The sequence below is a fragment of the Neomonachus schauinslandi genome, chromosome 4, assembly GCF_002201575.2.
Source record: "Neomonachus schauinslandi chromosome 4, ASM220157v2, whole genome shotgun sequence".
NCBI classification, from domain to species: domain Eukaryota; kingdom Metazoa; phylum Chordata; class Mammalia; order Carnivora; family Phocidae; genus Neomonachus; species Neomonachus schauinslandi.
This window is the reverse complement of record NC_058406.1, coordinates 44432659-44455375: the sequence shown is the minus strand read 5'-3', so window position 1 is coordinate 44455375 and position 22717 is coordinate 44432659. Positions and strand designations below refer to the sequence as shown.

The following is a 22717-nucleotide window of genomic DNA, read 5'->3' as shown; positions in this document are numbered from 1 at the left end:
CCTTGAATTCAAAATGAAATTGTTTTTACTTTTTAGAGCAATGACTCCCAAATCACCTGGGAATAGAATCATTTCAAAGGCTTGTGACAATTGAGACTCCTCAGGCCCTTGTCCTGGGAATTCTGATTGAGTTATTAAGCTCAACTTCTCAGGCCCTTGTCCTGGGAATTCTGATTGAGTTATTAAGCAGGTCTGGGTAGTGCCTGGTATGTGTTTTTTAATGAGTGTCCCTGGTGATTTTGATGATTGGCCAAATCTGAAAGTCACTATCCAGAGAATAACCTCGTTCAATGCCCAATTTTACCCTGCAAGACAGATGTGAAAATCAGCACTAGCCTTCAGGCCTGGAACCTTGAAACAAACAAAGCGTGCTGAGAAATACAGAAAGGTTCTAGGCAGAACAATAGGCCAGTATACCTGGTGTCAGATTGAGAGGGGGTGATAGAAATGACTTGGAACCCTAATTAGACCTGCTCCCCAGTTCTCAAACCTGCAGCTCTAAGCCCCCTGCTAATTGGCAGTCCCTTAATAGATTAGGAGTTGGCATCAGGCTTGCATGTTATTATAAACCACACACAGAAAAACCCAGTGGCTGAGGAACTCCTGCCAAACCCAGGCCTGGGTTTTTGTGAGGCTTTTGAAGTGCGCTGGTCTTTCAGTATTTTGTATAGTCAGTGTACTGAAAGGCATCAAACCATTCCTTTGGATGGGATTTGTGAAGGGCCAGTTTGTTGAATAATGAATTGCCCGAGACCCATTCTGTCATCTTGATGGACAAGCAGGAGCCCACATCCACAGTTTTGCTCTCAGTGGTACAGGGAGCAGGATAGGAGAGATGATTTCTCACGGATCCGGTCCTGCGCCCGGCAGCCTGCCCCCCCGCCCCCGCCTCGTATTGTGGCGGGGGAGGGAGAACCCGAGTGCGTGCACTGTGTGCGTGCCCAGCTGTGTGACCCCCCCATACGTCCCAGCTTGGGAGATCCTCACGGCCCCTCTTCCCTGCGGCCTGACGCGGAGGTCCTGAGAATTCTCTGGTCTGGGATCACACTGCCACAACCAGAGAAGGGAGGGACTCGTGCGAGGTCTGCTCCTTCCAGAGGGTCACAAAACCTGACCAAACTCAGAAAACCATTTTCGATTTTTCTTGGTGCTCCGCTGATTCAGATGGTCTGTGAAACCGTTTCTTGCCGTTGACCTCCATGCGCCGGGGATACCTGTGTTGCACCCTTGGGTGGTAATATATGCGCTGCCTGTGCTCCCCTGCCCCCTGCAATTGCATAATAGGGTCCCTGGTCTGAGGGGAGGCTGCCCAGTACAGAGAGCCACATTGTGCAGAGGGACGAGCCGCGGCACAAGGGGCCCGTTCCAGGCTGCCAAAGGCACGGTCGGGTACCCCTCCGGCCTCTGAGCAATCCCAGGGGCCTTGCTCTCTGCTCTTCTCTGCCCAATTAGGTTCCAGTTAGGGGCCTTCCATTTCTTTCCAAGTCCACTTCCACAAAGGGAGAGCTGTAGTGGAGGCCGAGATTTCCATGAAAACCTTCCAATTTTCAGGCAAACATACCAGGCAGCTCTCATGGCAATACCATGGTGAAGGGGAATAATGTTATTTGGCATTTCGCCCTTAAAAAAAATGTATGTGTGTGTGTGTGGGGGGGGTGGTTAGGGAGGTATGGGGAGGATGGGCAGAGAGAACAGTGGGGGCTTTGTAATTTACTGCTATAGAGAGGTCAGGTGGGCAGGGCCATGAGGGGAGGAGGGGTGCAGAGAAGGCCTGAACCGCCACCCCGCCCTTGGGCTTCACTACCTTCTTCTGTCCCTCTGCCTGATTCACACATTTGGGGAGGTTGTAAGGGGGAAGATGAGGAGTTTTTATGTTTTTATTTGGAAGAAGGACACTAGACATTCTGTCCCTCTGAGGGAAGCTGGCTCCTTGCTGCTTTTCAAGGATTAAGGGCCTGGCTTCCAGTACCATTGAAGAAACATCCCAGGAACTACCCTTTTCTCTCAACAGCTGAAAAATGCATCACAGAGCGTGGCTTCCTGGAGAGTTTTGGCAAAAGAGCTTCCCTCTGGAACAATAGGGTTCCTATAGCAAACCACAGGGGTTTTTTTTACTGCAGCCAGTTCTCCTGTATCTGAATGCCCACATTTTGTTATCCCCATCCTGGTGGGGGGGAAGGGGAGGGCTGCCGGAGCAGCTGAGGGTGGCCCCAGAGCACAGGAATTTCTAACTCCGGGGAACCAGCCAGTTTGCCAGAGGCACCCCTTCTTGGTCTGGGCAAGAGCACCTACAGATAGGACAAGCGCTGGCTGCCCAGAGCTGTGGAGAGCCAGCCTGGCCCAATGGCATTTCTGCCCCGCTGCTCCACGACCTTGTTTCTGATCTTCAGTCTGGGCCTTTGCAAAACCTAGTTGGTGCTACTTCCCTGGAAAGGATGACTAGGAGGAATGAAGGAGGCCCCGCTCTCAAGCGCCTACAATAGTACCCAGTCTGCTGCAGGAGCTGATGCTCATTCCCATCTGCCTCCAACCCACAGGGCATTTTTGCTGTTAACCTCCTCCTTTGACAGAGCCAAGAGCTGCCAGTCATGAATTCAGTTTGCATCTGAAGGTCTGCAGATTCGGGGATGTTTGCTGGAGCTGTTCTTTTATAAATGAGCACCTTTGAATTCTGGAGGGCGCTGCTCAGCCAGTGTCTCTTCCCAGACTTAAAAGAACGTAGTGTGCCCCTGTTACCCCAGCGGGCATAGCGGGCAAGTGGCGATGCCCATCCATCTGCCCCGTAAGGATGCCACGGGAAGGAAACTTGCAGTTTGTTTATAAAACATCTAGGCTAAAGGCGAAAACTCCTGAATTAGAAATGTCCCTAAGACACCTGATAAAATCGTCCCTTTCATTTTGCACGTGTCTAAGAAACAGAGCCTGAGAGAGCAGAAGTGTGACTATATAGATAGCCTCACTAACACTGATGAAGACGAGTCATTAGCATCGTCAGTTAGTGTGGGTTGGTATTTATTTTTTGAGGTCGCCTTGCCAAGAGAAACTTAACTAATACTCCCAAACTCACTTGTGTTGTCTTCTTATGGATAGCAGGCATCTCTTCACTGAATCAGAAACTAGTGTGGAAATCATTTTCTTCTCCAAGACGTTGGCTGAGCTGACCCAGCTCTTGACTACTTGAGACTTCATTATTCAGTCGGTGAAAGGTTGCCTAATTTGCTAGGATAAACATACAATGTGGAATGACCCTAGTCCATCTATTTGGATTCAACTTATTTCAGTTTGTAGTAATCCTAGTGATGATTAAACTAGAAACCTTTGTCTCCAAGTAAGACATTTCTTCTGGAGTGAGCAACATTTTTAGCTGCCAGTGTTTCCTTTTTAGCATCTTTTCAGCATCTGTGTTTTAGGAATTAGATGGCCTCCCTCAAACTCCTTTTCTCATTTTTCCTCGGGGTTAAAAGTTGGGTAGGGGATGAGGGTAGGTTACGACAGCAGTTTTGTTAACTGTTTTGGGGGGGAATCTTTCCAGTTCTGGATTTTTTTTTTTTAATTACTTTTATTTAAAAAATTTTTTGTATAGCCTTAACTCTGTTGTTGGCATTCAAATGACGGCAAGGAATCTTTGAAATGCATTTACTGGGTTAGTCAATAAACTGGTATTACATCCCTGCTGGCAGCCCAGTCATGCCTCCGTGCTCCCTGGGCAATTTAGAAAGGCCTCCCTGGCGGGTCCTGTCCCACTGCATCATGGGTAGCTGTCCCGAGAGTCTGCATTTTTAGAGGGCAGGGACCACATCCTATTAATTCCTGTAGCCCATAATTTTCCCAGTGAGGACTCTGCTTCAAAGCACCTTTTTTCTCCTTCACTTTCTGGCCACCCAGTGCATTCTGGAAATCCTGGTGGGGCATACACCAGGCCTTGGATGTAGAGAAGAGAAGTTTGACTGGTACTTTAATCAGGTGTCCTGTAACGCCATTCCCTCCCCGGATACTTCTAAAACAAAAATGTAGCCCGTGAATACAGCACCGAGAGAGGAAATAAACGACAAATTAAAAAGTGATTAGTGAGTGTTTAGGCAGAAGGTCAGAGAGATTATTTTGGACTTCAAACTTTCCGGCTTTCAGGGCTTGTATTCAGTTACAAAATTGCATCGGGGAATTACTTGTGCAGGTGGGAGCTGTCAGATTGGAAAAAGGTTTCTGGGTTCTACAGAAGGGACGTTGACAGGCTGGGAGTGGGGAGTGTGCTCCTGGCGCGAGGGTTGTCTTATCCCTGGCACCCTGGAATGGCTCCAGCATCACTTGACTGGAGTGACAGTCCTTGTCGGAGCTGATACAGCCTTGTCCAGCTTAGTCTGGCCACCTTCTTGAGGAAACCAGAGGAAACCGGTCAGGCAGGCTGATTGGCATCATGTAAACAGCTGGAGAGTAGATTTTCAGGCTGGGAGGGCAGAGAACTCACCTTCGTTAAATCCCTGCCCTGGGATGGGTCATCCTCATAGCTCTTTAAAATGGGTATCGGCGTTCTCTTTTTACAGTGGGGGCTCTGAGGAAGTGAAGCAGCTTGCTCATGGTTGCATAAATGTTTTTAAGTGGCAAAATTGGGTTTTCAAACCCAGATCGGAGCTGCTTTCTTGAGATTTGTGCTCTTCCTCTACTGGGAGCTTTCTCCTGGGCAGCCATTCCCAGGAGGATCACAGGAAGTGGGCCAGGGGTGCGCCGAAATGGATCTCTAGGCCCCTGGGACAACTGGGCAGGGTGGAGTGGGGCCCCTGAGCAGCCTGCTCAGCTTACCTGGGGGTACCCTACAAAGTATTTCCTGATAGTTTCACTACATGACAGACTGGGAAACCAAAAATTCAGGGTCTTAGCAGTCATCCAGCCCAATAGCCACACATCTGAGACTTGAAACTGGTCAGGTGCCCCGTAAATAATTCTTCACGGATTTCTCTGCTCTTCAGGAGGACGTCTGGTGGTGTGTTGTTTTGGGGGATCGTGTTAGAAAAACAGGAGTTGAGATGTGAGAGAGTTCAGATGAAAATTCAGAAAGGTGGGGGGAAAAGGGATCTATAAGCTATACACTGTATTTGGGGCAGAGCCACTCGTCTGGATTTTAGTTTGTGTCCTATATACATTTATCCAATATCCATCTGTGAAGCACCCACTTAGTACTAGGAATTACTCTTTGTGCTGGGCATATAGAGATGAATAAAATATGGACCCTTTTCTGAAGAAACTCTCAGCTAGTGCAGGGGACTTACAGAAAAAGGAATAATTGCCATGCTAGAGTATGCTGGATAAATCATACTGGGTTTATAATTGAACACAGATAGGCTTCGGGTTAAAACAGATTGAGTTTATATCATATATAAAACAGATATATATATTCCTACACATACACACTTGTCTCATGAGGCCATTACCTACCATGGAGGGCATGGTTGAACCAAGAGTTAGTTACTTGTATTTTTATGGGTTCATCCAAGAACTTCATATTTTCAAGAGCAGCCGTGGAAAAAGCAAAATGTCTACAGGGGCCGGGTGGGTAACATAAATGGCGGACGCAGACCAGGCGTAGGAGAATCGACAGTTCATGCTCAGGGACAGTGACGACTGACCAGCAGCCTGGATGTCAGGGAGACGGTAGGAATGGCAGAGGGCACATACAGCCACCGTTATAGCTGGAACTCTGGATGTTGCGTGAGACCTGCTGTCATGAAATGGTAACAACCGATGTTGAGAAATTTAAGCCGTGGGTGACCAAACAGAACATCTCTGTGGGTCACACTCGGTGCTGGGCTGCCAGCATGTGACCTTTGACCTAGATTGGCCCATGCAGCTTGGTGCCCTGGTGGCCTTGGATTGCCCACCAGCATAATTTGGTTCTCACAGCGTCTCCAATAGTGCTCCAACTCCTCACTTTTGGCACTGCGTCTGGCTCCAGTCTTGCCTTTGGACTATCTCGAACTTTGGCCCTCCCAGGTGTCTGATGTCCTGCCAGTCCACGTGTTGTTTATCTTACTTCCGTGTAAACCTGGTGCTTTGTGTACACCTGGGCAGCATAGCTTGGGTGGGAGTGTGCATGCTGACGAATGTGTGTTTTAACTCTTTGGGAAAATGAAAAGAGAATTTTTTTCACCTTTATAGACTTACCTCCCATTCAGCCTTGTATATCTTTAGACAGTGCGTGGCAGGGTTCCTGCCGCGATATTTCCTCTCTGCATCAGGGTGCCAGGTCCTGCTAACCACTGTCGAAGCCCCTTCTATGTACAATCCCAAGAAGTCCCTGGAATTAGAGGATTTTATGAGTGTGCTTTTCCCGTGGGATCAGATTGCATTTGGGAAGGAGTTGGCAGACCCCAGCTGCTTGAGGGAGCTTTTGACTGAACTCTGATCACATCTTATACCTGCTTGAGAGCTTTCAGTGGCTTCCTGTCACATGCAGGAGCAGAAGCTAACATTTATGGAGCCAGGCAATTGGATATTTTATAAACTGTGTCATCTCAGTCCTCACAATCAACTCTGTACATTGGGAATTATTGTACAAAGTCCTATTGTACATTGATGAAGCCCAGAGAGGTAAAGTGACTTGCCCAAGGTCATACGGTAAGCACAGCAGGTAATAGAAGTAGGATGTAAAATCCTGTCTGCCTGACTCTGAAGTTCATGGATAAATTGGATAAAGTAACTCTGCCAGAGTGGCTAACGTGGCTCAGTGAATCCTTTGTAGAAGAGATATTTAAGTCTTGAAAGACATGTAGGAGTTTTCCAGGGGTACTTTAATCTAGATGTTAAGACATTATTTCATGGGGTTGTTAGGAAGATCAAATGTGATTATTTATGTAAGAGCTATTAAACCCCATGCACACATTGGGATTCTTCTTATGTCCTAGCTCTGGGCAGCCATATTGGAAATAAACACATTTGGGTCATCAGGGAGACTGAGGCAGGAGAGTAGCTGGATCTATATAAATCCATCTCAGCATCATCTAAGGAAGAGCCTTGCTTTTTATCCCTGCTCAAGGTCAGCATACACTTTTCCAGAGCTTTGTAGCTTTGCCAATGTCTGTATATAGACCTAGTTCCTATGTGTACTTAGCAAGAAAGGCTAACTGGCCCCATCTCTGAATGAACTTCAAAGGTCTCAGTATTCTATTATATATCCTGGTTACACTGCTCTTATCAAACAGTGGTGAAATATAATCTCTCTGATTCTCAATTCTTTGGCTGTATGCTAATAATTATTTTAGAGGATTGTTTTGAGTTACATCAGTTGATGTATCCAGAGCTCCTGGCACATAGTAGGTACCCAATGAATGCAAATTTACTCTAATCCTTATTTAAAAGAGGGGTCCAAAGAGGAAGGAGGTAACCCAGTTTGACCTGGGATAGAGGAATTGTAAGTCTATTAGCTCTGGTAGTTGTGTATTATCAGGTCTACAAAAGAGGGCGGGGGCTCTCTTCGTGAAAAGGTCTGAATCATGCGCTGTTGGCGAGTTTGTTTTTTAAGCCCCTAGTGGATCTGACAACCCTTTCAAAATCCAACTGAAAAGGCCCAAAACAGAGCTAAGAGTTTTAAGGTGGCCCATATTATTTTGGAGAATAAAATGTTTTCTCCTTAAGCACTTTCCAATAAGAAAGGCCATCCAAAGTTCTTTTTGACACCTATGATTAGACTAAAGACAGGTGTCCCTTTGTCATGGAACCTGAGACTTTCCAAAGTTGAGAAACCCAGAAACGGTGCAGGATCTTGACATTGTGTGTCCCCAGCACCTAATAGTGCCCCATACTCAGGAACTGTCCTACATGTTTGTGGAATTACACTGAGGGCCCTGGACCTGGGCTCGGGAAACCCAGGCACCAGGACTAGATCAGCCACTAATTTCTTCACTTCTACCACGGAGTTGCTTTCGGTTCTGACAATCTTCTTTTTGTGAAGAAAGGGACTGGACTTTGCAGTTTTGAAGAATGAGCATTTGTCAGAGAAAACCCCTAGACCCAGAATATTGCCTGTTCACACCAGCCAACAGCGAGTGTTTTTCATGGCAGCCCGTTTGAAAGGTGGGAAACGCCTTCATAGTAAACTTAGTTTTGTCTCATCTGGATTGTGTCCAGTATAAAAATCTGGACAAATATCGTAAACCAAAGAAAGTTTGCACACTTCTAAGACCAGTAGCAATTAATTACTTTAAATAGAAACCCTGTCACTTACAAGCAACATAAATATTTGTATTTTGAACCTCTAAGTAGTAGTTGGGTTGACCATTCTAGCCTTAAGTGATTAAAAAAAAAAGCAGTTGGTCATATTTTAACAGGGAATACATTTATAAAGAAAGGGAGGGTCAGGTCATGGAGTAAGAAAACATGAACCAAAAGACAGACAGACCTGGGTTCAAATCCCAGTGACCACCTGACTCACGTGGGAACCCTGGCCACGTTACAAAACTTCTGGCCTCAGCTTTCTGGTGGCTACAAATGAAAATAATAACGTACCTTTTCACAGCTCTTAGGGAAGTTCAGATACATTAATTCCTAATTGGACTCTAAGTTTGAAATCAGAAGCCCCATGCCTTCCATTTGTGTTTCTACCACCTGGTCCGTATTGGCACCCTTTGCTAGCTTTGCACTTTGGATGAGCTGCTTAAATTTTCGGAGCCTCAGTCTATCATTTGTAAAACGAGCAGAACCGTAGAGTCTATACTGTACTGATGTCTAAAGTGTTGGGGCGCCTGGGTGGCTCAGTCGGTTAAGCGACTGCCTTCGGCTCAGGTCATGATCCTGGAGTCCAGGGATCGAGTCCCGCATCGGGCTCCCTGCTCAGCAGGGAGTCTGCTTCTCCCTCTGACCCTCTCCCCTCTCATGCTCGCTCTATCTCATTCTCTCTCTCAAATAAATAAATAAAAATAAAATCTTAAAGTGCTGTCGTGGAGTTCACTGATTGGAGCAGTGAGTCTGCGCTTGATACCCATACAAGGATTCTGCACCGACTCTTCTGTGGTTAGGTGTTTGTTTAATTATTGTTTAATTATTACAGATCCTGGATTCTGCTTATTTTAAGGTAACTACAGATTGGATGAAGTAGAAAGCTGGACAACTCTGAGAAAGCACTCGAAGACCTTGGTCTATTGGAGCCATGGGCAGCCCCTCCTTGATGCTCTGAGTTGGGTCCTGCCAAAGCGTGGAGATTTCTTATTCACTCTCCCACCCCTACTCTTTCCCTGACGCACACCGCGGGCTTTCTAAAAAGCACTTTGAGAGCAGGAGGCTGTGTTTAATTTTGTGCAAACGTGAAGCTGGGGCTGAAGGGAGCAGGGTTCTGGGGCTGGGTCACTTTGGTAACACTTCCCACATGACTTTATCAATGGGTGGGCCACAAAAACTTACCCTGTGTTTTTTTACACCCCACCCCCAAACCACCCAACCTGCTCAAGTGTTAGTTTTTCAAAGCCCAAGAAGTTTCAAAGGCCCGAACCCAACACAGGGGCCTTTCTTCATGCTTTGATTTTCTGCCCATTAAGTGTTTGTCAGTGAGTTCGTATTTCGCCTCCTCTGCAGCCTACATAAGCCAAGAGGTCCCTGGAGGTATAGGAAGTTAATTGATCCTTGATTAAAAGGAGGGGAAGTGCTTTGAGTTGGGGTCTAGAATCACCAGATGGTATGTACACACACACACACATTTTGGTTTTGCTTTGCAAAAACTTGTAATTACCTTTCATTACAGATAAATCTAAAGTCCAGGATATTGGCTTCAGAGTGTTGGTTAAATTAGATACTGAGCCCATGTTTGGTACATGGTAAATATTCAGTGAATAATCACCCATGCTCTTTATTGCCTTGACGGTTCCATAGAAAGCCTCTTTTTCTTCAGAGGCCATGAAATTTGCTGAGCTGGAGCTAATTTATCAATACTCATAGGGGCTTCCTTCTCTGTTTTAAGTGACTCACTGACTTTAGAAAGCACTCAAAAGTCCTCGTGTCTCTGGTAAGTCACTTTAATCCCCTTGAATCTTAGGGTGGACTAAATGTGTTCATTTTTATGACTGTTCTCCCATTAGCCCTTGGGCCACTTGAAGGTTGGGACTTCCGTCAGCACAGTGGCCCGGTCAGTGCTGAGAACATAGCAGGCATCCAGGTTTGTCAAATGGCAGACGTTCATGTGGGGTTGTGGGGTTCCTCAGCACGGTGTGGGCACATAATAGTCGTTCAGTAAGTATTAGCTACTATTGTTGTGTCTGTGCCAGCTTTCAGTTTCTTCCTTTCATTGTCTACTTGTGTGTCTCTTCCAGCTCTGTAGCCAAGTTTAAAATCGTATTCTTATAATGGCCATCAGTTTTAATGACTGCCTTACTGAAATCCCTAAACTACATTGAGTTTCTTGAGTATACTTAGTCTCTGGATCCAAAACACCTCCTACTCACATGAGGATTCCCTCAAGCCTCCCATCCTCCATGAGCCATCTTTGGTGTTCCTGGTAGAGTAGTCTTGCTGGGCCCTCCCTGTACTCTATATGTCAGTCCTCACATTTAGAAATATTTTAATGCACTTGTTTTTGTAATTTTCTTAAAATACCATGAGCCTATTGAGGGTAGGTACTATGTATGATGTGTTCACCTCAAGATTCCCAGGCACCAGCACTGGGACTTTTTTTGAAATGAAGGGATTGGGGACTATAGTGGTTGGTAATAAAGATGGTGCCAGTGTTGGAAATGGAGATCCTGCTCTGGAAAAGAACAGCCTCTTCCCTGTGTCCTGGAGAGGCAAGGCATGATGCTCTGTCTTTTGAGGACTAGCTGCCCCGTTGAGAAAATGTTTCTGCTTTTCCCATAACTGAAGGGAATCTGAGGTTACTCTCTTCTGGAGCAAAGTCAAGACTTGACTGGCATCCCCCCCAATCATACCACAAGTTTGTAGGGGAGACAGAAAAAGCCATTGGGTTTTCTAAATGCTATCTCCATGCTTTTCAAGAAACTAAACAGAACACATTCAGAGCCAACTTCTTGTCTGTTTGTGGTCATCATCCATATAATCAGAACCGGAAACTCCCCGAGCCTTAGGCAAAGGAGGAAGAGAAAGGATTTGGATTGTTCCCAGGTTAAGAGAGGGCAAAGGAACGGAATAAACAGATTTTCTTTACTAGCCTTCTCTGTGGGATTGCCCCCCACCACTTCATCCTTTTAACATCTATTGAGTGTCCATAGTGTGCGCCGGATGCCATGCTGATGTTACCCAGTGCTGTTGCTTGATTTCTTTTAACTAAAGCAACTTCCTGTGCTGATTTTATTCCATCACGTCTTCCCGTACTAGATGGTAAGCTCCCTGAGGGCAGGGTTTATGCCGTCTTTGTATTGCTTGTACTTCCATGCACATAGTGAAGACTGAATAAATATTTGTTGAATAAATGAATGGGTCAGGGTAGTGGCATATTACATCATCCTGGCAATCCCCAGACTAGATCTCGTTCTTCCCATTGCACAGATGAGAAGGGCGTTGGGGAGATGTGAACTAACGTGCTCAAGTAGCAGGGAGCAGAGTTGAGATCATTAACCCAGTTCTGTCTAACTCCACAGCTCTTTTATATGTGTTTTATTGTCCTTAGAAACATATGTTTTACAGGCCTATCATGTGAACACTATTAAAAATAGAAGCTGGGGCCTAAGAGCGTAGCACAAATGTAAGGCACTCAGGGTCTTTTCCCTTCCTGAGTTTATTAGCAACGCTTTGGCTCCCAGGCACCACAGAGGCTATGGCCAGGCTCAGACGTGGAGCTCGACGTTTTATCACAATGTGTGGAACTTTAAAAGCGGACTATTAATATCATACTGCTGGCTTCTCAGCTACTTTTCATAGCCAACTTGGCCACATTTCAAAACGTTGAGTAGTAGAATGAAGATGGTTCAGGCCCATATGATATTTTTTCTCTCCCAGCCCCCCTACCCCCGAAGATTGGCTGCCTACTCTTGTCATTGCTATGCCACCATGCTTACCCAGTGCCCCCCCTTGCCCGCTTCACTCCTTCGCAGAGACAGAGTCTCAAGAGCTAATGGTTACTGCCTTCCAGGGCCCCTCTGTGTTTACTTTGAGAAGGTCAGGCACAATGCTGTGGTGTGTTGCTGTTTCTTTCTTTTCAAAGCACCAGTATGAATTTGATAAAGTAAATTGTTGTTCTAGCAGGAAGCAGTTAGGGGTCACAAAATAAATAGCCGTAGAATTCAAATAAATCCAAAGAATAAAACCAAATAAATCCATGTGTGTATGCACAGTGATACCTAAATACACTTTTTAGAAAGTGAGCATTTTTATCGCTGGTGGTCTGGACCAAAGTAATTGAAAAATTGTGGAGTTCATGGTACATTTTTTTTTAAGAGGCGGTCTGGGGCTGCGAGCAATGTGACGTGAATTTAATTCCTTTTTGAGAAACATGAAAATGGAATTTTATCTTTTAAACAACCGCTTATCTTGGGATTTTTCAGCTAATGAAATTCACAGTTGGATGAAACCAATTTGCAAAGTTAAATTAGGGGATTCGGGCATTTGGGGGTAGACTGAGAGACTCTGAATGAGCAAAATATTCTTAGTCTCTGTTCTCTTCACTTGAAGATGAACGACGGGTGCTTACATGATGATTTAATGTGACCGCTTCAGGTTGTTGGAAGATTCAATGCAAAAATGGGTTTAAAGTACCTTCCACATTGCTGGTGTTAGCTGTTCCGTCAGTGCTGGCTGTTAACAAGATATTTTTCTTGGTCTTCCCAGTCCTAACATTTAGCGGCTCACCTTTGACTTTGTGAAGTGGCATGGCAGCTTGGTGTTGAACTTGGGTAGTAGGGGAAGAAGAGGTCTTCCAGTCTGAGAGAAGAGTATGAACCAAAACACAGTCTCTGTGTACTGTCTCCATGGAGGCCGTGTCCAGGAGGGCAGCAGACCATGAGTCAAGAGAGAGGAGGACCAGGTCACAGGGAACCCCAGAGGTCAGACTGCGGGACTTTATCTCGTCCTGTGCAATGGGGAGCCATTGAAGAGACTTAAGCAAGGCAGTGACATGCTCGTGGTCAGGAAGTGAACTGGTAGATACGTGTGAGAGACAGTGAAGGGCAGGAGACTGATGTGGAGGCTATTGCAGTGATCAGACAAGAGATACTGTAGGCCTTCGCTTTTTGCTTCAGTGTTATGAGGAGCTTTTCCTGGCAGGTGATGGAATCCATTTGCCATGACCTTTAAGAGAATGGCATCTGAGCTAACACTGATAAACTGGCAGCAGCTGCGAGGGCGACCTGGTGCGGCAGGGCCCCACTGAGCTCGCATAGTCTTGTTAGTGATTCATCAGTAGAAGAAAGAGGTTGAAAAGGGCACCACTGAGCAGCTACTATGTACCAGGCACCACGCTAGAAGTCCTATGGGCTTCTTTCTCCCGTCCTCGTCCCCACAACTCATTTGTGAGGAAACTGAGGCGCAGGAAGACAGAATTAGAACCAAAGGCCACGTTGCTAGGGAGTGGTGGATCTGAGATTCAAATTCAGGTTCTGTGACTCCAAGGCCTTCCCTGCTCCAAGCAGCAGAGCCTTGGGACGAGCTTCTCCAAGGGGGAATGGTGACGGCTGGTGCACTTGGAGAACGAGACGTCATTAGACTTGAGGCTCTGTTGGTCATTATTACAAATTGGGTCTAACTTTAGCAGGGTGTTGTGTGCAGGGGCAAAGCTCCTGCCCCAGCTCTTCTGCCTCCCACAGCACACGCTCTTGGACAAGACAAGAGGGTCATTCTGTGCTCCTGTTGGGGGTGACCAGAAAGGAGGGGCATGCATGTCCTGAGTGCTCTCTGTGGTCCCGACATCGCTACAAATGCAAGGAATTACTATCCCTGTCAATGCTGTTGTTCGGGGTGGTCTTTGCTGTCGGTCAGTGCTTCTCTGGCCTCCTTTTATTGATGTTTTCCCTTTCTCTCTCTTTCTCTCTTTTTTTTTCCTGGTCCCTGTGGTGGCTCCATCTTGAGCAGCTGGCCTGCCCTTCCTCATCATTGAGACAAGCACCATCAAGCCTTACCACCGAGGGTTTTACTGCAATGACGAGAGCATCAAGTATCCCCCGAAAACCGGTGAGACGATAAACGATGCCGTGCTCTGCGCCGTGGGGATTGTCATCGCCATCCTCGCGGTAAGCGTCCGGGCCACCGTCCTCAACCCTGCTCACTGCCCCTGGATCCCATTTCAGAATATCTGAGCCAGCACAGTTGGCAGATGAAGTAGAATTTGATTTGATTAATACTGTTTATTTCATGTGGTTAATGCTATTAGTAAAAGTATTTTCCAGGGCACCTGGATGGCTCAGTCGGTTAAGCATCTGCCTTCGGCTCAGGTCATGATCCCGGGGTCCTGGGATCGAGTCCCAAATGGGGGGGTGTGTGGTCCTTGCTCAGCAGGGAGCCTTCTTCTCCCTCTGCCTGCCCCTCCCCCAGCTCGTGCTCTTTCTCTCTGACAAATATATAAAATCTTAAAAAAAAAAAAAAGTATTTTCAAATACTAAATATATATGTACATACGTATACACCAGAAGTATAATCTATATATGCACGTATATACTAAAAGTATCATGAAAGTACGCAAAGTCCCCCTTAAAATACTTGGCCTGCATGATCCTCACAACCATCTGGTGAAGTCTAGATACTGTTCTTATCTTTATTCTACAAGTTAAGAAACTGAGGTCTGCAGGAGTAAAAATAATTTGCTCAAGTTCACTTGGAACGGCAGAGTTATGATTTGAACCCAGGTGCCCCTTAGCTCAGAGTCTGAGCTCTGAGCCATGACACTGAGCTCCAGAAGAGGGGGGAGGAGATGCCATCACATGTCACAGGCATTTTCTGGGCTGTCTTCACACCATGGCTGTGCTGCTGGAACAGTGGTCATGCCACTGGTGTTCTCTGGCATATCATTCCGTTCTCACATCCAGGTGGCAAAGTGAAGATAAAATGGGACTTGAAATCAAGAGACCGAGGTTCTGGACCTGGCACTCCACTGACAGGCTGTACATTCTTAAAACCAGGAATGACCATCTTGCTTCATACTATTACGATGAAGAGTAAGAGAGGTCATGAATGTTGAAATACTTTGCAAACTCTCAGTTGCCGAACAGGTTACTCACGTGCAAGTGTAAATATATAGATCTTCCCTTAAAGGATGAAGTCCTCATTGAGGATGCAAAAATGTACCACAGACTTTGGGACCAACTCCAGAATTATTTTGAGCAATGGTCACCTCGTGGCAATTGGGGTATGGCCACCCTGTTTTAGATGTGCCCATTTGGGGCAGGGGTGGGGAGAGTAATCCAGTGGTAATCCGATGGTGATCCGGTCTTGTAATTTGTGAGTCCTACATTTTCACAGCTGTCCATGCTCCACCTCCAGAATTTTCTGTTTGTTCTCTGCCCTTGAACCCCAGCCGTGTGGGCATAAGGGACAGGTGTCCTGTCCACCAAGGTCATAAATTCTTCCTCTCAGATCCTTGAGTCATGTTTATATTAGCCAGAACCTGGAAGCTTATCTTTGACCTGTATTAGAAGCCAAGAAGGAAGGAAGCTAAAGTTAAGAATACTACATGCAAGGGGCGCCTGGGTGGCTCAGTTGGTTAAGCGACTGCCTTCGGCTCAGGTCATGATCCTGGAGTCCCGGGATCGAGTCCCGCATCGGGCTCCCTGCTTGGCAGGGAGCCTGCTTCTCCCTCTGACCCTCCTCCCTCTCATGCTGTCTCATTCTCGCTCTCAAATAAATAAAAAAAAAAAAAATCTTTAAAAAAAAAAAAAAAGAATACTACATGCAAGTTAAGTGCTAATATCCCCATTATACAACTGGAAAACCAGAAGCTCAAAGGGGTTAAATGATACGCTCAAAGTCTACAGCAAATAAAAATTGGGGCTCAGGCCTATCCCTAGCTTATTTGATGGCCCTCTTTCCATTTTGCAGACTTGATTTCAAACTGAGAGTGGCTGTCCTATCCAAATTAACTGCTCAAGAGATAGGCAGTTGGCTACTCTTGCCTATTCTGGATCAAATGCAAGCTGCTGATGGTACTGAACCACACTTCATGAAGTTTTTCTTTTGACTTCCCCACTCTGGGGGTTGGTTGTAAACTTTGAGACCCCTCTTTGTTTTTTAATAACATCGTAAACCAGGCACACAATCAACAGTTTGAAATTGGGAAGGGGGATGGGGACTAGTAGAATTCTTTCCAACCTTTAAAATAAAAACCGTCCATTTGGCAACTCTAGTAGTTTCTTAAAGGTGGACTGAGGATCTTTGTGTTCAGAAACTGAGAGATATAAAATCTAATTTTACTATTTCCTCCAAATTGACAGTGTGGGGGTGAGTTCTGTAGGAAGAATGGCTTTTCGTGGAAAAGAAGTTTGTCACGGAAGGCAAATAATTGTACAATATCTTGTACTAAGGTTTGAACAGGTGTTTTTGACACTTGGAGGGTCAGTTAATTGAGTGCTTCTAGGAAGCCGACTATAACCCAGGAGTGGTTAAGATAAGAATAGCATGGGGACGGGGTGTCACGTGCCCTTTGCTCTCTCTGCATGCAGTTAACATGGGCTTGCCTGGTGGGACAGCTCCCAGGGCCGGTGCAGTGGACAGTGGCACTCCTCAGAGGCACATGAACCTGGCGAACCGCCGCTCTCTGCAGCCCTCATTTTCCTCATCTGTGTTTGCATTCACTCATGGGGTCGGCTTTGAGACTCAAACGCCATTGTTTGTGGGAACGGACTTTGTTGTGCTGGGTTATATGGACACAGGGTGCTAAAGAAGCTTCGCTGAGGGCTGCCCCTCTCTCCGATGCTTCCTTCTTCAAGCAAAACTCCTGCTCAGCAGCTCTTTCCCTGCTGTTGGCCAAGACCAGCCCCTTCTTCCTCTTGAAATGCTAGCATTTCTGAGAAAGATCTGCTTCGAGGAGTTTAGTTTGGCTTGCTTTTCTCCTCATGTCATGTTGGTGTTTTAATTAAAGTGCTCCTTGACCTCTCAGGTTTCCTTGAAACAGGCAGTCACGTGCCACGGCCTTGGATATAGGATGAGCCTTTGTTAGGGGCTGTTATGTGCCGTAGAAACCTGTGAACCATGTTTAAGCATTTCAGCCTTGCAGAAGCCCCAACAGCTAGGTAATCTTAAAGGTCTCCCTCCGTTTAGCATTGGGGTTGAACGTACGAGCGTATCTGAGCTCCTGCTGTGGAATGTGTAGCAAGCTACTTAACCCCGGTGAGCTTCAGTAGGCTCATCTATTAAATGGAGATGATGGATGTAAAGTAACTCAGTGCCTGGCACCTATAGTATACGCAATAAATGTTAACTGTTTTCTTTGTAGTTGAGTAAACAGTCAAAAAGTGGTGAAGTGACTTTGCCAAGACCTCATGTCTAATAAACATAGAATCAGGGAAGGAGCTCCAGCCTTGGGACCCATCCTGTCTCCCACTCTTCCCTTGTAGTTAATTCACTAAAACACAGCTCTCTCGACTCGCCCTCCAGTGCTCTTTGCAGGAGGACTTTACCTCCAGGTCCAGCTACCCCTGCGCTTCAGCTGGACGCACGTGTGAGATGTGGGCTCATCATGAGGTCTGCTTACCAACTTAACCTGCCATTAGGTACTAGAGTCCTCATGGAAACAAGCTGAAGCAGAGACCTCAGAGGAAAAATGAGTAATTCACTTTAGTATACTCAATTCTGGAAAAGCTATATACGGCCTAAACTAAACAACAACAACACATTTCCCCCTTTCCCATTATGACTGGTCATAGAGCCTGGCTGGCTCCATCCAGGATCTGCTTCTGATCAGGGGGCGTGAATGACAGTCGGGGAGGGTGGAGGGGGACCCAGGGCTGGAAATCTAATCATCCTGCAACTTGCTGCCCGGGGCCTTCTCCTGCTGACCTCGAGTTTGTTTAAAACAACAAGAGAAGCCTTGACTGCTTTGGATGCCCTTGCTCCAGTTTGAGTGTCCCCACAACAAAGGAGTGGGGGGCCGGTGCAGTTTAGAGTGTGATGTGGGCATGCAGATCATCAGCAGTTATAGAGAAAGCAGACACCTTTTTATGGCAGGAGATATGGAAAAATCTAGTCGTTTTGACTTCTTTTTCAGACGTATCTCAGATTCTGGAATTATAGCATAATAGGAATTCTTTCCAAATCCACAAAGCAGTGGTTCTTGTCCCTGCCTTGTAAAGGTTTAATGACTCCAGCGGCCGTGAGATTAGGAGCAAAACCAGTGAAGTATCACCCCCTACCTAGCCTCCTCTCAGTTTGCCTTGCTCTACACTGTGAAGAGTATTACGGGCGAAGATTTTAATATGGAAAAAATGCTCAGGATTCATTTCAAATAAACACGGGCTCAGTGCGTGCCTTGGTCAGACCCTGAAAATGGTTTGTATAGATTCTTAATATCTAGGAGTTGAAGCATGGATGAGTCATGGGTGCATCCCCTTCTCCCTCTGGCCATATAAATTCTACTTTTCCTCAAAGATCCTGTTGAATGTGACTTCTGTAATATTCCTCACTGGAGAAGAAGCTCAGACTTTGGCATCATCTGGTTTAGGTTCGCGTCCTAACTTTTGTGCTTATTCATTATCAGACCCCTTTGGAAAAGAACTATACCTTCCTTTTCTGTAAATTGGTAACAGTAGTTCACCAACTCCGTAGGGTTTTTCTGGAGGTCAAATCAAGTGACATTATGTGTGTCATCAGCGAGAATCATCCTTTTCATTTCCGTAGTGTCCTACAGTTAACCAAGTGCACATTATGTGCACATTCCCTGATTTGCACCTGGTGGTGGTCCTGGGAGGTGGATTGTTACAGCTAAGGCAACTGGGGATCAAGGATATTAAGTGATTTTCCCATAACTAATTAGTGGCAGGGCCAGACCAGGGGTCCTCTGATTCAAAGGCACCTTTTTCTTTCTTTTCTTTTTTTCTTTTTTCCCTAAATAATGGCACCACTGCTGCTTTGTAAAGCCTGCCTGCCTGCCCTCCACAGCTACTTCTCAGGCACCCCCAAGGTAGCAGGTGCTGGGGACCCAGTGGTACACCTCTGCCCTAGTTGCATCTCAGACAGACAAATGGCACCTTCCATACTTCTGTCCTACTAATATGATCTGTGTCCGGGTCTTGTCTCCCCAGCTAGATAACAGGTTCCTAGAAGGCCGAGACCAGGCTTTCCCTCTTGCCCATGTAGGTACTAAATAAGCTCCAGGCAGACATCTCTCTCTCTCTCCAAGAAACATTCCTTGATTGCCTCCTCCCCCACCTTCCAAAGGTCCCAGAGATTCCCTGGGCCGGCCTCTGACTTTGCAGTTACTGTGTGGAACTGTCCTGTGTGTTTACTTGTTTATTTTTTGGTTACCCTGTGAGCTGCAGCAGGTACAGGGACCGGCCTGGTCTGGTTTTGAACTGCTCGTGCAGGGCACAGACTGTGGTGCTCAGTATGTGTTTGTAGAAATCACAAGCCATATATTTTGGGCAGAAAATCAAAAGCATTAGGCCAGGAGCTGTCAGAGGACCTATGCAGAAGGGAAAAGTATCCCATCTGCTTCCCTAAAATCTTAAATACAGCCCATGATGCACATGGGAACAGGCTCTGTAGGACACGCAGATTTCTCGCTGGAGAGACAAGAAGAGCTTAGTACCTCCAAGACTTGTTTACTCAGGATCGGGCTTCAGTGTGCCCACATCTGGACTTCATTACTTCCTCCCCACCCCCCAGCCCCCTTTATCTGAGAGACCACTGCCAAGAAAACAAGGTTCCCCAAGATTGCCTTCTCATTAAAGGTTAGGGCAAGTTTTCAACTCTGAAAACAGTGAAGTCGGGCTGGCCCAGCGGTGCCTTGGTAGGAGACCCGGTCCCCCAGTTTACAATACACTACATCTGTGCAATTACCAGGACCACCCACGGAGAGTGGCCACATGAATCCTTCAACTGGTTCGTTCCCTGATCAGATGGCTACAGAGTTCTTCTGAGACCTTCTTATCCCTGAGGGACTGGTGGGATGGGGCATCTATTTGCCATTTAACAGACACAGGCACTGGGATTAGAATTTAGTTTGTACACACACACACACACACACACGCACACACACACACCCCCAGCCCCTGGCAGAAGTGAGAGTTGCAGCAGTTCTTCCTTCGTTCTCTGTAGCTCTTAGGGGTTAATGACTACTTGGAAAATGTGTCCAGTATGAAAGTGGCTTTTAATTTATCCATTTTAAGTGATAATGCTCTGAAGGCTGAGAAATCCATTCTGTGAGTCAGTGGGTCTATGTTAGGGAAGGGGGTGGAGAATCTGATAACATTTACAAGCCATCCAATGGTGGGGGGCTAATGCCTTATCTTAAATCCTCTTCAACAGTCAGATGAGGTAGGTATTAATTACCCTCTTTTACAAATAGGGCAGGGTATGAGGCTTACGAGGGAGAGGCTGCTAGTGCATGGTTACTCTCTGTTTAGTGAATGAGGGAGCAGGAGTTAAAACCCAAGTCTCTGGCTTCAAAGCCCAGTGCTTGAACTGACATTTATGGAACGCCTACTCTGCGCTAGGTGCTATGCAGAGTGCTCTTTATTCCATGAGCTATAAAAACGTGTAGCTTCTGGGCTTGCTTGGAGAGCTCAATATATGGAGGAAGGCAACACATGTAGACCACTGGGCAGCCGACTGCATAAGATCCTGAGACCGACAGTGTGCAGTAGTGTTCTGTATGAAGTGGTTTTTGCAGGAGGCAGTAGCCTGCTGTAGGTGGATGCTTGGTGAGACCTCCCTTAGAACAAGCAGGCATTGTGGGAGACACCTCTGCCTGCAGCTGGTGTACGAGACGCAGATACTACCCCCAGGAGCCGATGGTCCAAAGGGGAAGCCGGGCAAGGAGAAGACTGACTGCACTGTTACTCTCGGGGAGACTGAGGAGCTGGTCAGAGAACATGAGGGGAGCCAGAGCACTCTCTGCTGGTGGTGGGCCCCAGAGCTGAGAGCTTCAAGGACAAAAGAGGCCAAAGGCAGTAGATGGTGTGAGGGCTGAGTATAGTGCTGCTATGGGAATTCAGAGGAAGATCACTTATTTTCATCGCTGAAGACTCCATCATCATTGCCAGTATCATCGTCCATGGAGCCCTAGTCCCACTTAATTATCACAGTGGCCCTGGAGCTCTTTGTACTGGCATCGTCCCCATTTTACACATAAGGAAACTGAGAGTTAGAGCGCTCAGTCGTCCAAGACCCCTGAGTTAGAAGAGCCAGAACTCTAACCCCATCTGCGAGTTGACACTGGAGCTCTACTTTGAAGGGCAGGGGGGACTTTCATCAGAGAGCCTGGCCTTCCAGGCAGAAGGGATTGCTTCAGGGATGAGAAGCTCAAACAGTGGAGTGTTTCCAGGAAATGTAAAACAAACCTGTTTGGCCCGAGAAATAGAGCATCAGGGAGTAGATAGAGATAAGGCAGAAAAAGAGCACAGTGAGATTGTGAAATGCCTTGAATGTCAAGGAGTTTCTACACGAATTAATGAGCTAGAGACTGATGAAAGTGTTTGAAGCTAGCTTCGTCAGTTTTGCAGCCAAGGTGAGGATGAGGCCTGGACCATGGTAGAGACAATGCAAGGGGAAGAGAGAGGAAGAGATGGATGGGAGACAGCTTGCAGAAGTAGGATGACCAGAATTGGATGACAGTGGGATAAGGAGGTGAGGTCTGCAGGGTCATGTCTTTGCACCACCTGTATGGTGGTGACTTGAACAGAGATGAAGGGAAGAGCAGTGAGGTTTGGGATGGAAGTTGGAATGAGTGTGATCATAGAGGTTGGCATGCTGATGTTATCGGTGATAGCTAGTTGGGAGATGTGGCAGGAGATTGGAAGAGAACTGATTGGAATAAGGGGTGAGCTGAAACGAGAGAGAGAAAGAGAGAGAGAGATGTCCTTTGGGTGGTCATCTTCCCAGAGGTAATAATTCAAACTGTTGAAGCAGCAGAGATCACAGCAGAAAGGCATGGCTTCAGCCCCAGGAAGACCCACATTTATCTGATAGAACCCTGAAGGGGGGAGCCACTGGAAGGAGAAAGGTGTTTGAGAAATAGGAAGAAAAGCACCGTGGTGCGATACTCAGAAAGTTTAGGGAATTTGGTGTCAAAACAGAGTAAGAGATGGGCAGCAGGCAGTGCTACAGAAAACCCATTCAGGACCCCCTTGCAAGGGCAGGCAGGGCTGTCATCTAGGAGACCCGTGGTTCTGAGTCCCCGACCTTTAGGAAAGTGATGCTTCATGCTCCAGACTGCCTTCTTCATAAAGCGTATCAGCTTTGGGCAACCACCACTGATTTCAGTCCTAACTAGCTTCTGTGGCCTCTCTCTGGCCTCTTTGCTGTCTATATTCTAGATATTGGGGTTTTGACCAACCCACAGGGCCCAGAAACTCCACTGGTGGCCTTGCACAGAGCTCTGTCCTCCTCGCCTTTCCCCGTGTGCCCCCGTCTGCAGGGCACTGATCCCCTGCCAAGAGGCTGAAGACAACCAAGTGGGAGAAGAAACGACGATTAAATTTCTCATCAATTCTTTCTGGTCACTAAAGATACTTCATCTTGTTGTACTAGATGGAGCATCCAGCTTCAGAGAAAATACAGTTACACTCCTGGCTCCATCCTTAGAAGCAGGACCCAAATATATTTTTCCTTTCACTTGGGACTGAGAAAAATGATTCTCCCTTCTTTG

The 22717-nt window shown here is 46.6% G+C and overlaps 1 protein-coding gene across 1 annotated transcript in view; it reads left to right on the top strand.

Moving 5' to 3' along the window:
- The window catches only part of PLPP3 (phospholipid phosphatase 3), an 83467-nt gene that overhangs the window by 27518 nt on the left and 33232 nt on the right, over nucleotides 1-22717 (top strand). The window contains exon 2 of the mRNA XM_021684342.1: nucleotides 13996-14153. Coding sequence (XP_021540017.1) covers nucleotides 13996-14153 — 158 coding nt within the window. The remainder of the gene's footprint in view (nucleotides 1-13995; nucleotides 14154-22717) is intronic.